Source organism: Dasypus novemcinctus, chromosome 2 (genome assembly GCF_030445035.2).
Source record: "Dasypus novemcinctus isolate mDasNov1 chromosome 2, mDasNov1.1.hap2, whole genome shotgun sequence".
Classification (NCBI taxonomy): domain Eukaryota; kingdom Metazoa; phylum Chordata; class Mammalia; order Cingulata; family Dasypodidae; genus Dasypus; species Dasypus novemcinctus.
The window spans coordinates 190,487,758-190,502,151 of record NC_080674.1 but is presented as its reverse complement, the minus strand read 5'-3'; the positions used below and the strand labels follow the sequence as shown (position 1 = coordinate 190,502,151).

The 14,394-nt window shown below is 57.4% G+C and overlaps 1 protein-coding gene across 2 annotated transcripts; it reads left to right on the top strand.

The window, feature by feature from the left end:
• Positions 1 to 1,805: 1,805 nt before the first annotated feature.
• SQSTM1 (sequestosome 1) lies at positions 1,806 to 14,372 on the top strand. 2 transcript variants are annotated; one of them, XM_004478133.4, is made up of 8 exons: positions 1,806 to 2,034; positions 3,758 to 3,853; positions 4,281 to 4,510; positions 4,600 to 4,744; positions 6,186 to 6,266; positions 11,740 to 11,954; positions 12,226 to 12,421; positions 13,423 to 14,372. In XM_004478133.4, exons 1-8 carry the CDS (start codon positions 1,836 to 1,838, stop codon positions 13,578 to 13,580), a joined length of 1,320 nt encoding a protein of 439 aa, XP_004478190.1. In that variant the 5' UTR covers positions 1,806 to 1,835; the 3' UTR covers positions 13,581 to 14,372. The 2 variants fall into 2 exon arrangements, with proteins under 2 accessions (XP_004478190.1, XP_004478189.1); XM_004478132.3 differs by having other exon boundaries at positions 1,816 to 2,034; positions 11,740 to 11,972.
• The last annotated feature ends 22 nt before the right edge of the window (positions 14,373 to 14,394 follow it).

Below are 14,394 nucleotides of genomic sequence, written 5' to 3'. Positions count from 1 at the left end.
CTGCCTGATTACACGGTCATGGGACGCTGACTCACAGCCGGACCACCTGACCCTGTCCGCCCGGCCGCGCGCTGAGAGGGCCCCGCCAGGGGGTTCCCCGGGGCCGCCGCCTTGTTTACCTCTTTCTGCGGGGCCGGGGGTGGGGGTTGCGGGAGCCGAGGCCGAGGGCCGCGCCGGGCAGCAGGGCATGCGGGGAGGGGCCTGCGCTCGGGGCTTCTGCGCGGCGGGGGTCCCCAGGGCCGCCCCCCAGGGCTCCATTTCAGGCCACCCCTTCCCCCTGACCCTCCCCCGCCAGCCCGCCGTGGTCTCCAACGAGAACGCAGAGGAGAGCCAGGGGGTCCTCGGGGTTCCCGCTGCTCGTCCCCGCAGCGGCCGGGCCGGGGGTTTTCGCCCCCCACAGCGGCCTTCCCCTGCCCTCCCCCCGAGCCGGACGGCTTTCCCTGCGCGCCCCGGCCCCTCTCGGACCGCGACGCGGAGGCCCGCCGCGCGGCCAGGCCCCGCTGCTGAGTCACGCGCGCGCCGCACCTGGGCGCGGCCCGCCCCCCGCAGCCTCTGCCCCGCGCCCTGCCCCCGCAGGCCGGTCCCCGGCGGCGAGGGTCACTTTCCCAGGCTCACGGCAGAGGCGCAGGAAGGCGGCTGCGAGGCGACCGTCCTTTCCTGTGGGGCTGTTCAGGGACAGCGGGGAGGACCTGCTCGCTCCCGCCAGGCCTCTGCAAGCCCCCTGGGAGGGTCAGCCCCACCTGAGGACAAGCCCCCTGCTGGGTGCCCACGGGCAAATCTCCTGGCCTCCCTCTTCTCCCCCCACCCCAACCTAACTTCCTTGGTCCTCCTTGGTTTTACTTGTTCCCTCAAAGCCCCGCGCGAAAGGGGTTGTTTAATTCAGCAGATCCCATCTACTCACGGACCCTGCCTGGGCGTCTCCAAAGGGCGACGCGCCCGTCCCGCCCAGCTCCTTCCAGACCCCCCGCCCCTCCCCAGCCCCCTCTGAGAGGCTCCCCCACGTCTTGGCAACAGGTCACTTTGGTCAGGGGTGTCGTGTACCTGGGTTTGCAGCGCGAGGGCTGTTGATCTCCACCCCCCACCCCCCAGCCCAAGGGGCCAGGAGGCTGGGGAACCGCCCCAGGCCTCGGGGACACCTGCTGAATTGAACCCCGAGCTGATAGGTGGGTGTGGGGGCACCTGGGGGGGGGGGTCTTGGGCTGCACTGAACACTTGGTGACGACAAGATGAGGGCTGGAGACCCCCTGTGCTCTTCCAACATCTCTCAGCTGAATTGGGGGCTCCTTGGGGGCCAGGCCTGAGTTGGCCAGGGTCCGTCGAACCCAGTCACGCGGACCCGGGGGGTCTGCTTGTTTCTGGGGGCCGGCCGTGCCCACCGAGCGGCCCAGGCGCCTCCTGGCATCGGGCCTCTGGGCACCCCACCCCCCAATCACGCTGGGCATCCCCGGACAACCTGGAGACTGCGCTGCTGAGTCACTGCCAGGCCCAGGTCTGGGAGGGGCCCGGGGCGGGACCCCTCGTCTGCCCCTTCCCCCAGGAGCCGAGCGAGAGCCCAGGCCTAGACGTGGGACTGCAGGGACCGGCTTCTTGGGGTCTCCCAAAGCACTTGGGGGCAGTGAGGGCGGGGACCAGCAAGGAGGGGGCCGTGGAGACCCTGAGGGGCTGGGGGGTCGCCTGGGGCAGTGGGCCGGGGGCCCCGGCAGGGCGGCTCGCGAGCGCGGCGCGGGCGCGGGGAGGCCCCGCCCCCAGGAGGCAGGGCGGGGGCGGGGCCTCGCGGGCCTACAAAAGCGGCGCGCGCAGCCGCCCGGCTCGGCTCCTGCGCGCGCACGGCGGCGATGGCGTCGCTCACGGTCAAGGCCTACCTGCTGGGCAAGGAGGAGGCGGCCCGCGAGATCCGCCGCTTCAGCTTCTGCTTCAGCCCCGAGCCCGAGGCGGAGGCCGAGGCCGGCCCGGGGCCCTGCGAGCGGCTGCTGAGCCGGGTGGCCGCCCTGTTCCCGGGGCTGCGGCCCGCGGGCTTCCTGGCGCACTACCGCGGTGAGCCGGCCCGGGCGCCCTCGCGTGGGGGGCGGCTGGGGCGGGGCCCGGGGGGCAGGGGGCCGCCCCCGGCCTCGTCTCCGTGCCGGGTTGGGGGCGGGAGTGCTCTGGGGGGTGGGGTGGGGTGGCGGGGGGTCCAGGTGCCCAGGTGGCCTCGTGCCAGCCTGCTACCAGGAGCGGACACCGAGGTCCGACCCCGGCCGGTCCTAGCCGCCCAGCACCTGCTCCTTCCCGGGCACCGGGGCTGCCAGGCTGCCCGGGGGGGTGTGAGATGCCTCCCCGCCCCCCTCCGGCCATGATGTTGCAGATCCTGGCGAGGACGCGCCGCGCTCGCGGCGGGCGCTCAGGTTACACGGCTCCCGCCGACGCGCCGCTCGCGCCAGGGGGTGGGTGCAGCTCCTGCCCGCGGAGAGCCGAGGCCGGGCGGCCGCGGAGGAGGGGTCGCCCTCGGAGGAGGGGTCGCCGGGGCGGGAGACGGGCCCCTGGTCGGAAGGGGGTGGGGGCGGGAGAGGTCAGGGCCAGCCCACGGAGCGCCGAGGCCCCGCCGAGCTCAGAGGTCAGCCCCCTGGCGGGAGGGGGCCAGGCCGGAGCCTTCTTCCGGGGAGGGACTGGAAGTTTCTGGAGGCTGGGTGAATCCGGAGCTGTCTCAGCTCCTGCTGCAGTGGTCTGAGGGGCGGGCGACTGCTGGGGGTGGGGTTGGGGGGGGCAGCCAGGGACAGCCCCCGGAGGTGGCCGCTCAGCGCTCCTGTTTATTGTGTGGTAACGACTTAATTGGCGTATAATTGTCCTGTGATACAATTCACTCACACCGAGCACGATTCAGTGGTTTTAGCATATCCACGGGTTTGTGCCGGCAAGGTCACAATCAGCTTTAGGATGTTTTCATCCTCACCCTAAACAGAAACTACCCTTTAACTCACCCCCCATCCCCTGTAAACACGCACACTCTTTCCCCAGCCCTACGTGACAGCCCATCTCCTTTCTGGCTGTACAGAGTTGCCTGTTCTGACCATTTCGTATAAATATAACTGGGTAATATCTGGCCCTTTGGGCTGGCTTTTTTCACGTAACGTAGTGTGTTTGAGGTTTGTCCACACTGTAGCAGGTATCAGACCTTCTTTCATATGGCCAAATAATACTCCATTGTGTGCATATACCACGTTGTGTCCTGGGCTGTTTCTACCTGCCCCACCTTTTGGCAAGGCCCCTGCTCTTGAAAGGTTCAGCATACAGTAGATGTTGCAGTCTGGCGGCCTATGAGCCGGTCCAGTGTGCAGCTGGTGTTTTAAAACCATTTGAGCCAACAGTGAAAAATTAGAGATTATGTACAAAAACGTATTTTTAGCTTCACCCAGGGGAGGCAAGGCAGTTGGGCTCGTCTCCCTTACTTTCTTAAGCCCAAGGCCTCTGGAGGACCTGAGTGCCCCAGGACCCCGTAATAGGTGGGGTTTCCCACAGGTGAAGGTGGGCTGGGCCGCGGCAGAGTGGGTGGCCCCTGCAGGCTGATAGCCGCCTCCCACCCGGAGCCCCTGGGCCAGGGCGCTGGAGGTGGACTCCCCTTCTGGAGAGCGTCACAGTGAATGGCCAGGCTGCACCCTTCCCCTGCTGCTCCCTGGGTCACACGGCTGGGGCTGAATGCCCCATTAGCACTGGCCTCAGGCTGTCGCGGCAGCTCGAGTCCCCGGGTCCCCGGTTCTCACGTACTGTCTTTTGAACAATCTAGATGAGGACGGGGACTTGGTTGCCTTCTCCAGCGACGAGGAGCTGTCGATGGCCATGTCCTACGTGAAGGACGAGATCTTCCGCGTGTACATTAAGGGTAAGGGCTGCTCTGGGCTGCCCGAAGCCGGGGCGCCCGGCTGAGTGCAAACGCAGGCCTTGAGGTTATGAAAGTTCCGACGGCTGTTTGGGGCAGGGCCTGTTTGGGGCAGGGCCAGAACCGATGCTGTGTTTAGCCTCAGAAAGGAGGCTCAGTCTGTGTCATCGTGTGGGGCCTGCGAGCAAGGCCCTTTGGGGTGCTGTGGGGGACTCATCTGAGGAGTCAAGGCCAAAGGCGTGCAGACCCAGTTCCCTGCTCCTCAGCTGCCAGGGCCCAGGGCCGGGCATCCAGCGGGGTCTCAGTTTCCCCTGTCGCTGTCACCCGAGCCCCTGAAGTGTGTGCCCAACTTGGTGGCACAGTCCTGCGGTGGCCGTGGAGTGGAGGGTTTTGGGGACCTGACCCTCCTGGCGTCTCTCCTTCCCTGCAGAGAAGAGGGAGTGCCGGCGGGACCACCGGCCCCCATGTGCGCAGGAGGCGCCCCGCAGCCTGGTGCACCCCAACGTGATCTGCGACGGCTGCAATGGGCCCGTGGTGGGGACCCGCTACAAGTGCAGCGTCTGCCCGGACTACGACCTGTGTGCGGCCTGCGAGGAGAAGGGCCTGCACCGCGAGCACAGCAAGCTCGCCTTCCCCAGCCCCTTCGGGCCCCTCTCGGAGGTGCGCAGCGCCCCTCGGCGGGCCTGGGGTGGGCGCCCGGGAGGCAGGGAGCCCCGACCCCACGCCGCCCCGTGCTGCTCTCTCCGCAGGGCTTCTCGCACAGCCGCTGGCTCCGGAAGCTGAAGCACGGGCACTTCGGGTGGCCCGGCTGGGAGATGGGCCCACCAGGCAACTGGAGCCCACGCCCTCCTCGAGGCGGCGGGGAGGCCCACCCGGGTTCCGGGACAGAATCAGGTGAGGCTCCCGGTGGGCTGCTGCTTTGGCCTGTGGAGAGAGAGAGCTGGGCAGCCCTTCCCACGGGTGTGCTGTTGGGTCCATTTTTTTTTTTCTCATTTAATTATTTTTGTAACGTTACATGTTCTCAGTTAACACAGGACAACAGCTACAATTACAATAAATCTGCTTGGTCAGCAGTTATGCTCCCCGCCCCCCTTTTTTTGTCCTTCCCTCAATCTTGAAGGATTTGGGATGATGTCTGCTCTGACTGTTCCGGGCTGAGAAGGGACGTAGAAATTACGGGCCGAGGCGTGGAGCTGTTCGGCTTGCAGGTGCAGAGACTCCTGCGCTGGCCTGGTCTGTCATCGTCGTTTTGTTAGTCGTCCAGGGCAGACCCGAAGAGCTGGGGAGGAGGAGTTGGCCACGTGTCTGCTGGGTTTCGGGGCATCACTGGCATAGGAACAGTCCAGGGGCTTTTACGTCTGAGACATGTACTTAACAAGTAAATTGAAAATTATAAGTTCAAATAAGAGGAGAAGAATCGTGATTAGGGGATTTATACCTACGTGTGAAACCGTGCTGTACGGGGAACTGGCTTTCCCTAGCGCTCGCAGAGGGGCTTGATTCCTGAGGCTGGCTGGCCTCCCGTGGCGTGGGGATGTCCCCAGGGCCCTCTCTGTTGGGTCATTTTGTTCTTCATCATTGCCTAAGTTCTGCCTGTGTATTGAGCTTGCTATCCTGTGACTGGGCCAGGCGTTTTCACAGCAATTCACGGCCTGTAGTCCTCACAAGAACCCTGCCAAGGTGGGGAAACTGAGGTGCAGGGGTCTGACCAGCAGTAAGCCCGAGACCCAGCCCCGGCGGGCGACCTCGGAGTCCTTCCCGCCTCCCTTGGCGCCCTTCTCAGGGGCCTCCTGAGGTGCGGGCGTGCAGCTGCTCTGGCCTCTGGATCTCTAGACCGTACTCTGTTCTCCTCTTTTGTCTTCGCTGTCAGGAGATCCAGCCAAATTTGCTCAAGTCTTTTTAAAACATAGCCACAGAGTTAGAAATTTACACGTCGTTGGCATTCTGTTTTTCTTCTGGTTTTATTCATCTTACCATCTCCTCTGATTACAAAGATGGGGGTGTCTGGTCTTTGAGGACATGCCACAGCTAGGGGTGCAGCCAGTGTTCCGGGTGGCCTGCACCGAGCCCCTGCTGGGAGAGGGAGCAGCAGGGATGAGATGGAGGAGGGGGCGTGGTTCTGGGGGTGAAGGGTCCAGGATGAGTCCCGTGGGAGTGGGGGAGGAGAGAGCACCGAGGGTCTAGGCTGCCAGGACAAGGTGTCCTGGGAGGTGGAGCCACCTGGGGCAACAGTGGCCTTGGGGTGAAGGGGATAGGACCATAGCAGGTGTCACAGTCCTCAGGAAGTAGGGTTTGAATTAAGCCTGTCTCCCTTCTTTCTCTTAAAACATCAAAGCTGCTGGCTCATCAGAGGATCCCAGTGTCCATTTCCTGAAGAATGTAGGAGAAAGTGTGGCGGCTGCACTCAGCCCCTTGGGTAAGTGGGCTTTTTGTCCTTGAGTGTTTTGGTGACTCCGTGCAAATGTGGCCTTTTTGAGACTTCAGATACCACTGAGGAATGAGTAACTTCTGTGTCCTTGAGCCTGTCGGGTATTTATTACCTCAGGTCAGTCTTTGCCAAGTGTGCTGGGTCACAGGCGGCTCAAAGGTAAGTTTCCTGACAAATGCTGGAGCTTACCACAGGGAGGGAGGTGGTGTCAGCCAGTGTTTGGCTGGGACAGTTCCAAGAGGGAGGGTGTCCAGGTTTTGGTGGAAGGGTTGGCCTGTCAGCTTCCTACTGCGTGTCCCTTTCTGGGGGAAGGACAATCTGTTTTCCTGTAACGTGAGCCTCAGGATTTACTCAAGGTCTTGAGTGCGGGTTTAATCGAGCTGCTGTTTACCTTTCCATCTCTTTTTGTTTGCAACCCTGCAACCTTCTCTGGGTGCTTCCTGAGTGCTGGGGCTGGCAGGGGAACCCTGGAGAAAGGCCACATGTATGATGCCTTTCCAGTGCCTCAGATCCAGAGTGGGTCTGCTGCCCCCCTCAGTGGTGTCAGCCCATGAAGTGCACTTGCTGTGGCCTCAGAAAGTGTCGGCTGCATCTAATACCCGGATGTGGGTGCTGCAGGCTAGGCTGTGTATGACAGAGTCACCTAAGAAAGGTGACTTCCCAGTCAAGATTGAGATGGATCTGTGATGTCTAAATAGAAGACAGCTCATCTTTCTAGCTCATCTTTCTACCCGCAGTCACAGGAGGTATCTACGCAGCTGCCCAAAGGTTGGGTCAAATAATTGAAAGAATACTGGTAAGATGGGGTGTTCAACCCTGCCCACCACCCTACTCGGTGCCTCGTAGGGTCCACTTGGCATCTCCGCCCACCCGGGGCCATTTCTACGCACAGCAGTGCTGCCCCAGGATGTGGCTCTGAAGCAGCCATGCCAGCTCAGCATTCCCACTAAGACCCAGTAACTCAGACCCCTTTGTGGTTTGGCACCCAAGCTAAAGGCTCTTGAGAGAATGGAAAAAAGGAATTGCTAGCCTAATGTTTTCCCAGGAGATTTACTGCAGTAGAGATGAGATTATAACTGGGAGACAAGCTGAGCCTAAACCCTGCCTGCCACTCACCATACGGTAAGGGTTTGAAAGACTGAGGATGACATTTAAGGGATGGTCATCTACTGGCCTGTTGTTCAGGGGCTTGGGAAAGCTTTTCTTTGGAAGACAGAGTAAATGGGACAGTGGTTGGTCAGTCTGGCCAAGCATCAGAATTGCCAATAAAGGTTGTTTTTTTTGGGGGAGGGGGACTTTATATTTTGGCGTGTGGAAACTTAAAATTATTTTACAAAATGAAGTTCTTCACTAAAAGAATACACCCTGGGAAGTCAAAACCCGAGTCTGGGTTTGGGGGTGGGGGTGCACGTTAAGACAAGGGAGGTTTCTAGGTACCACCTTCCTCGAGCCTAGTGAAGTGGGCCGTGGGTGGGGTCTGGGGTCTCTTGAGGGCTTCCCAGGTGATTTTGGGTCACATTTGATGTCCGTGGAGTGTTTCAGCACTGACTGGATTTCCTGTCGAGGCCACATGGGAATACTTTTGGGACTGCTTAGAGGTCCTTTGGGATAAGGGGGAAGACCTCGTCAGGGCTCTTAAAGCAGGTGGAGTTGCTTTTTCCTAAATAGGGAGGAGTCGAGTCTGCAGGACAAGGGAAGTTCCAAGAAAACCTGCTTTTGAGCTTTGAGTGGTTTCAGTCGAGGAGACCCATTCGAGGAATTCCTTATACTCTGTCACTAAGAGCTGTATTCCCCTTTTTTTCTTTGAGAGGATGACTCACCCATTGGCTGCCTTAGAAGGGCAGTTCCCAGAGCAAGGGCCCAGAGGGAACAAGTCGTGACAACTTCCCAGAAGAGGGTGCGTGCAGTGGGTCAGTGACTGTCCAGGGAAGAGGTAGGCCTTTTGGCAGGTCCCTTGAAACCCAGCTGAGCGGACCCTCGCCCAGGCCCAGCCTTGTTCCTAGCTGGGAGGTCATGGTCGCTGACATCCAGAACACAAAGCCGCAGGGTCTGTCCTTAGCCCAGGATCTTTTTTTTTTTTTTTTAAGCATTTATTTTTTTATCCTCTCCCCCCGCCCACCCCCCGTTGCTCCCATTGTCTGCTTTTTGTGTCCATTTGCTGTGTGTGTTCTTCTGTGTCCACTTGGATTCTTGTCAGTGGCACAGGAATCTGTGTCTCTTTGTCGCGTCACCTTGTTGTATCAGCTCTCTGTGTGGGCGGCGCCATTCCTGGGCAGGCTGCACTTTTTTCTCATGGGGCAGCTCTCCTTATGGGGCGCGCTCCTTGCGCATGGGGATCCCCTATGCGGGGGACACCCCTGCATGGCAGGGCACTCCTTTTGTGCATCAGCACTGCACATGGGCCAGCTCATCACACGGGCCAGGAGGCCCTGGGTTTGAACCCTGGACCTCCCATGTGGTAGGCGGACGCTCTGTCAGTTGAGTCAAATCCGCTTCCCAACCCAGTATCTCTGATAAACACCCACACACCCAGAGGCTTCGGGGCAGCAGGTCACAGACCAGGGCAGTCTGTAAGCCCTGGAATCACCCAGTTCTAACTTAACTTTCTGATCCATTTACAGAAGTCAACTCAGTCATTCATTTAAAAAAGAATGAGAAAGTATGCTGGAAGTTTGCTGTACTGTTCTTTCAACTTTTCTGTTTGCCTGTATCTTTTCATGAAGAAAAATTATAAAAATACTGCACCTGGAGGGGCTAGCAGTTAAACCTGCACTTATTTCTGCTCCTTCCCCACCCCCAAGCCCACTAAAATAACAGGAAATGGATAAACAGTATAAGGCAATGTGGACCAAGAAAGAAAGTAGCAGAGGATAGGAGATGTCATTAAATGCTGGCAGACAGGAAATGGATGGAGGGTGGTAACATACAGAGTGGAGGTGTCAGAAACCTGGGCGCCTGCCCGGGATGACTGGCAAGAGACCACAGTCTACTGAGGAAGAGGGAGAGGCACAGGAAAAGTGAGAGGTGGGAGTCATACGGGACAGGGAACAAGGGGACTGGTTGGAAACCTCCATTAAGACTCCAGGGCCAGACAGGAGCTCCTGCCAAACCTTGCAGGAGAGTTGATGTTTAACTCCTGGAGCACCTGACCCAGGGAAGCTTCTGCAGGGATACCCGGTGTGGCACAGGGTGGGCGAGGCAAGGTACGCGACGGGAAGTGGGCACCCCCAGGCAGGCAGGAGATTGGGAGTCCTTGTTCAGGAGAGGCAGGTGTACCTCAAGGAAGGGTCCCATAGCTCCTGCCATCTGGGCTCCCCTGAGGCTTGGCCTGGCACCCATCACCCTGCAGATGGGGAGCTGATGATGACCCTGCCCCACAGGGAGTGCTCCTGATCCGCCTTTTCTTCGTATGCACAGATAGCCACAGATCACCAACCACCTGAAAACCCCCTCATGTGGGAAAGGAGCTTAGAGATGGACTGAGGAGGAACATAATGTTAATATCTCAGAGAGAAGAAAATAGAATAGAATGCCATAAAAAGGATCCCCCAAAAAGGAATGGAATAAGATAGTTCTTGGAATTAATAGCAGCAAAAGGAAAGCTTCAAGACAAGACTTCAATTCTCACATCATCTCAAGGAAATCTTCTAGAAGCAGAACAAATAGAGGTAGCAGGAGAGAAAAGATGAGAAAATTAGAGGAGCCTGCCCAGAGGCCCAATATAGGCTGAATAGGAACTCTAGAAAGACAACAGAGAAAAGTAAAGAGGGAAGAACTTAGCAAATAAGCCAATTTCTGGGACCTGAAGGACATGAGACTCTAGGTTAAAAGGGACCCTCAAATGCCTAAAATGACAAAAAAGTGCCTGCATCAAAACTTTACCACGGTCAAGTTTCAGAAACCTGGGGATCAAGAGGCTCCTAAAACACTGCAAGTTACACTAGAGGCTTGGGGTACAAGCAGCACATCATCATCAGAAGGTAGAAGACAGTAGAACACCCACCACGGACTTCAGCATCCTGGGGTTAGGTGGCTTTTCAGCCTACAATTGTATACCCAGCTAAAATGATCGAGGATGAGGGCAGAACAAGTTTCCAGGCGTGCAGGCTCTTAATAAACACCTCGGCTTGACCTTCACCACCTCCGTTAGGCCAAGGTTCTGGAGTAAACCCAGAATGAGGAACAGATGTTCCAGGAAACAGGTGCCCCACCACGCGTGACAGACAAAGGGAGGTGTCAAGATGAAAGGAGAGAGCTGCTTTCAGTGCATCTTTGCAGACCATACGTGCCAAGTCAGATGTGTCATGTGTGCTCGAGAGCTGCTTTCAGGTGCATCTTTGCAGGCCATACACGCAAGTCAGATGTGTCATGTGCTCTTGAGCATGGCGGTCGGGACTTTGGGCCCCTAGTAGTATCTGGCCCTCACCCTGTCTGCAGGGCCTGGCCCTGCCTGAAGGGTAACTTCTCGTGGACTCTGAGCTGGAGGAGGAGTCCCTTGTGCCTCAGCTGCCTCTGACCCCACGCTTCCATTCTGCCTTAGAGCAGTATTTCTAAACAGCATGTAACACTCCACCTTTGCTCGCAGTCCCGTGAGCTCCCAGTTTGCAAAAGCTTGGACCTGGCTTGGCCTTCCGAAGTTGGGACCTGCTTCTTCACTTTCACCCCTGCTGTGTCCTCTCCACTCTACTCCTCTGCCTCCTCCAAACCCTCATGCCCTGCTGTTCCTCACTGCCTGCCTGCCCAGAGTCCATTCTCCTCTCCCTCAAGGTACCATCAAGTCCTACTCTCCTGTTTCCTGTGGCACGTGTCCACAGCTGGCTCCTTGCGGGTGCCCTAACACTTGCCTGCTCGTGAAGCTGCCGTGTCTTGAGTCTCTAGCTTGCCAGTGTCCAGCACAGCCCTGGAGCACAAGTAGGCCTCCCTGAGGGCACGTGGACAGAGAGGCTCTTCAGTCATCCTCCTCTGGAGGCTTCATCAGGGATAGGAAGACAAGGCCTTTTTCTAGCTTTCTGGCTCAGAAGCTGACCACTAGGTGCTAGCTGAGATGAATGTTTTGCTAAGTTGGAGGAAGAGAAGGGGATCATATGATGCACACGTCAGGAGGGCTTTTTTCTAGAAACCAAGTAATAAATCTGAGAAGATCTGAGGCTTGGATGTTGGGAGCTGCAGTTCAGCCCTGAGGACCATTAAGTTCTAAAGATAGGCCTTCTGGCTCCTGGGGCCGCGTGCTGGCCCTGCCCCGCTCTGGTTGGGACCTGGGGCTTGAGTTCTGTGAACGCCCCTGGCTGTGTCCATGTGTTGAGGGCTGCCATCCCGACTCCTCGGGGGCCTGCCAGCACTGACCGGAGGAGCTTCAGAGGCCTGCAGCTCCCACAGCGTGCTGACACCTTACCTCCAGCTGTGTACTGTGTAGGTCTTTCTCTGAAACACTGACTAGGTTTGTTTCCTTCTTGGCATCTAGGCATTGAAGTTGATATAGATGTGGAACATGGAGGGAAGAGAAGCCGTCTGGCCTCTGTCTCTCCAGAGAGTTCCAGCACAGAAGAGAAGGGTAGCTCTCAGCCAAGCAGCTGCTCCTCCGACCCCAACAAACCTGATGGGAACACGGAAGGTGCAGAGCAGTCTCTGGCAAAGCAAATGGAGAAGATAACCCTGGAGGCCGAGTGGCAGCCCGAGGCAAGCCTGCTCTCCCGGGTAACTGAAATGCAGCCCCCAGCCCTTCCCCAGCACTGCAGACAGAGGGACCCCTCTCTGTCCCAGGGTTAGCCTGTGGCATTGAAGTCATTGCAGAACTTTGTAAAGTACTCTTGGTCTTTGTGAGTGGCTCCCTGATCGCTCATAGCGCCCGTCCATCATGTGCACACACACGCGCTCCCCCACTCTACCCAACTCCCTTCCGGCCTGGTATTCATGCACCCTCTGTGCTCACAGTGAGTTTGTTTTCCAGGAACAGATGGAGTCTGATAACTGTTCAGGAGGCGATGATGACTGGACTCATCTGTCTTCAAAAGAAGTGGACCCATCTACAGGCGAACTCCAGTCCTTACAAATGCCCGAATCGGAAGGGCCAAACTCTCTGGACCCTTCCCAGGAAGGACCTACAGGGCTGAAGGAAGCTGCCTTATACCCACATCTTCCACCAGGCAAGTGGTTTTGAGCAGTTGTGAATTTTCCTCCCTTTCAGAGCGTTCTGTCATATTCTGCATTTTGCACTACAGGAGAATGTGCTGATTCCTACTTGGGCAGGTCTACTGCCACGAGGGAAGTTAGGGGATGGTTTGTTCTCGTGCATCCATACTGACCGATAGTAAGCTCGGCTAATTTTAGTAATTTCTAAATTTAACTCCCACACCAAGAATTAAGAAGGCTGATGTGATGTAGAACACTGCCTTGTCCTGAAGGTGGACTTGGTGTCCATCTGCACCGACTCCTCATGGAGCGTGCTGACCCTAGAGCAGGGCTTGTGGCCAAGGACCCCAGAGGAGCCAGGCAGGAGATACATGTGATGTGAGTGGTGTAAGCTAATAGAGTAGGGTGGAGACTGTGGAAGCCCAGCAATTGATAACTTCACTCTGGTTCACTGTTGTCACGTGGCAGTCATTTCTCAAACTGTTTAAGTGAAAGAAAACCCAATGTTGGCCAAATTTGGCCCTTAGGCTGCTGTACAGATCCTCTCTGCCTTAAAGCAGGGACAGCAAACTGCAGCCTATGGGGCCAAGAATGACTTTCACATTTTTAAATGGTTGGGCGAGGGGGGGGCGGGATCAAAAGAAGAATATTATTTCATGACCTGTGCAAATTATATGAAATGCAGATTTTCAGTGTCCACAAATAGAAGTTTTGTTGGGGTACAGCCATGCCATTTGCTCAAGTATTCTGTCCGGTTGCAACAACGGCAGGATTGAGTAGTTGTGACAGAGACTGTATAGCCTACTGAGCCTAAAATATTTGCCACCTGATCCCCCCCCCCCAAATAAGCCAGCCCTTTCCCAAGGGGCTTCTGTGAAGGTTGAGGGGAGCACGAGTGGGTCTGGCTTTGGTAGGCACCCACACTTGCCAGCTGAGGCATGGAGCTGCTGAAGCCCGGGGCCCCCTCTGGCCCTGTGACTGCTCTCCCTCACGGCCTCCTTCCTCTCTCCGGCAGAAGCTGATCCGCGGCTGATAGAGTCGCTGTCGCAGATGCTGTCCATGGGCTTCTCGGACGAAGGCGGCTGGCTCACCAGGCTCCTGCAGACCAAGGACTATGACATCGGGGCTGCCCTGGACACCATCCAGTATTCAAAGCACCCACTGCCGTTGTGACAATGCTGCCAGCCTCCTGTGTTGTCCTCCTTTCCTGTCTCATACTTGTGTTGAGCTAGAATAGACCAGCAGGGCTTCTCTAGGCCAGTTTCTCTGCATTCTTCTTCCAGAATCTGGGCGGTGGGGTGCATGAAGCCGTTTAGGGCAGTAGAACAGGGGACACGAAGCGGCACTTCCGAGTATGCGGGTGCCATTTGAAGAAACAAAACCAGCTTCCCTCCTGGCCTGGCTCTCCCCAGCCGCGCTGGACCCCAGCACCGAGGTCGCTGCAGCTTCCTGCCTGGGGAAGCCGGCCTTGCCCTGGCTGGGGGGGCCCCAAGCGCACACTGCGTCATGTTCCAGGCTCCCCTCCCCGCCAGGATTATACCAGCAGTCCAGAATAGCTTGCCTAATGACCTGCTTTTTCATGTTTTTTACATGACTAATAATAGTGCGCTGACATTTTAAGTTGATTATCTGCTAGAAACCAGATATATTGTGATCTTGGAGAGCGAACAACCAGTATTTATTTCCTCAAGGAATGGAGGGGGTCGTCTTGGAGCAAGCGCTGGGGGACAGAAAGGAGGTTGGGAGAGGAAAGCCCAAGGACTGGGTCTGCTGCTGGGGAATAAAGGAGGCTGATAAAGGGAAGTGTGAGAGGTTGGCTGTCACGGAGTATTGCCTCCTTGTTTCATAACCACTCGTTCTTTCATTTCCAAATGTCAAACCGCTTTTAAAATAAGAAAATCCCTTTGTAGCCAGTCTCATATTTGTAAACATCTATAATTAAATGGTATAAGCACTTTAATCAAAGCTGTTGCCTTCGCTGTCATTG

What these genes read in the sequence shown, in the direction of transcription:
- SQSTM1 (XM_004478132.3), top strand. Translation starts at nt 1,836, where the DNA reads ATGGCGTCGCTCACGGTCAAGGCCTACCTGCTGGGCAAGGAGGAGGCG. An exon ending in CTTCCTGGCGCACTACCGCG is followed by an intron (nt 2,035 to 3,757) that starts GTGAGCCGGCCC and finishes TGAACAATCTAG; the next exon opens with ATGAGGACGGGGACTTGGTT. An exon ending in CCTTCGGGCCCCTCTCGGAG is followed by an intron (nt 4,511 to 4,599) that starts GTGCGCAGCGCC and finishes CTCTCTCCGCAG; the next exon opens with GGCTTCTCGCACAGCCGCTG.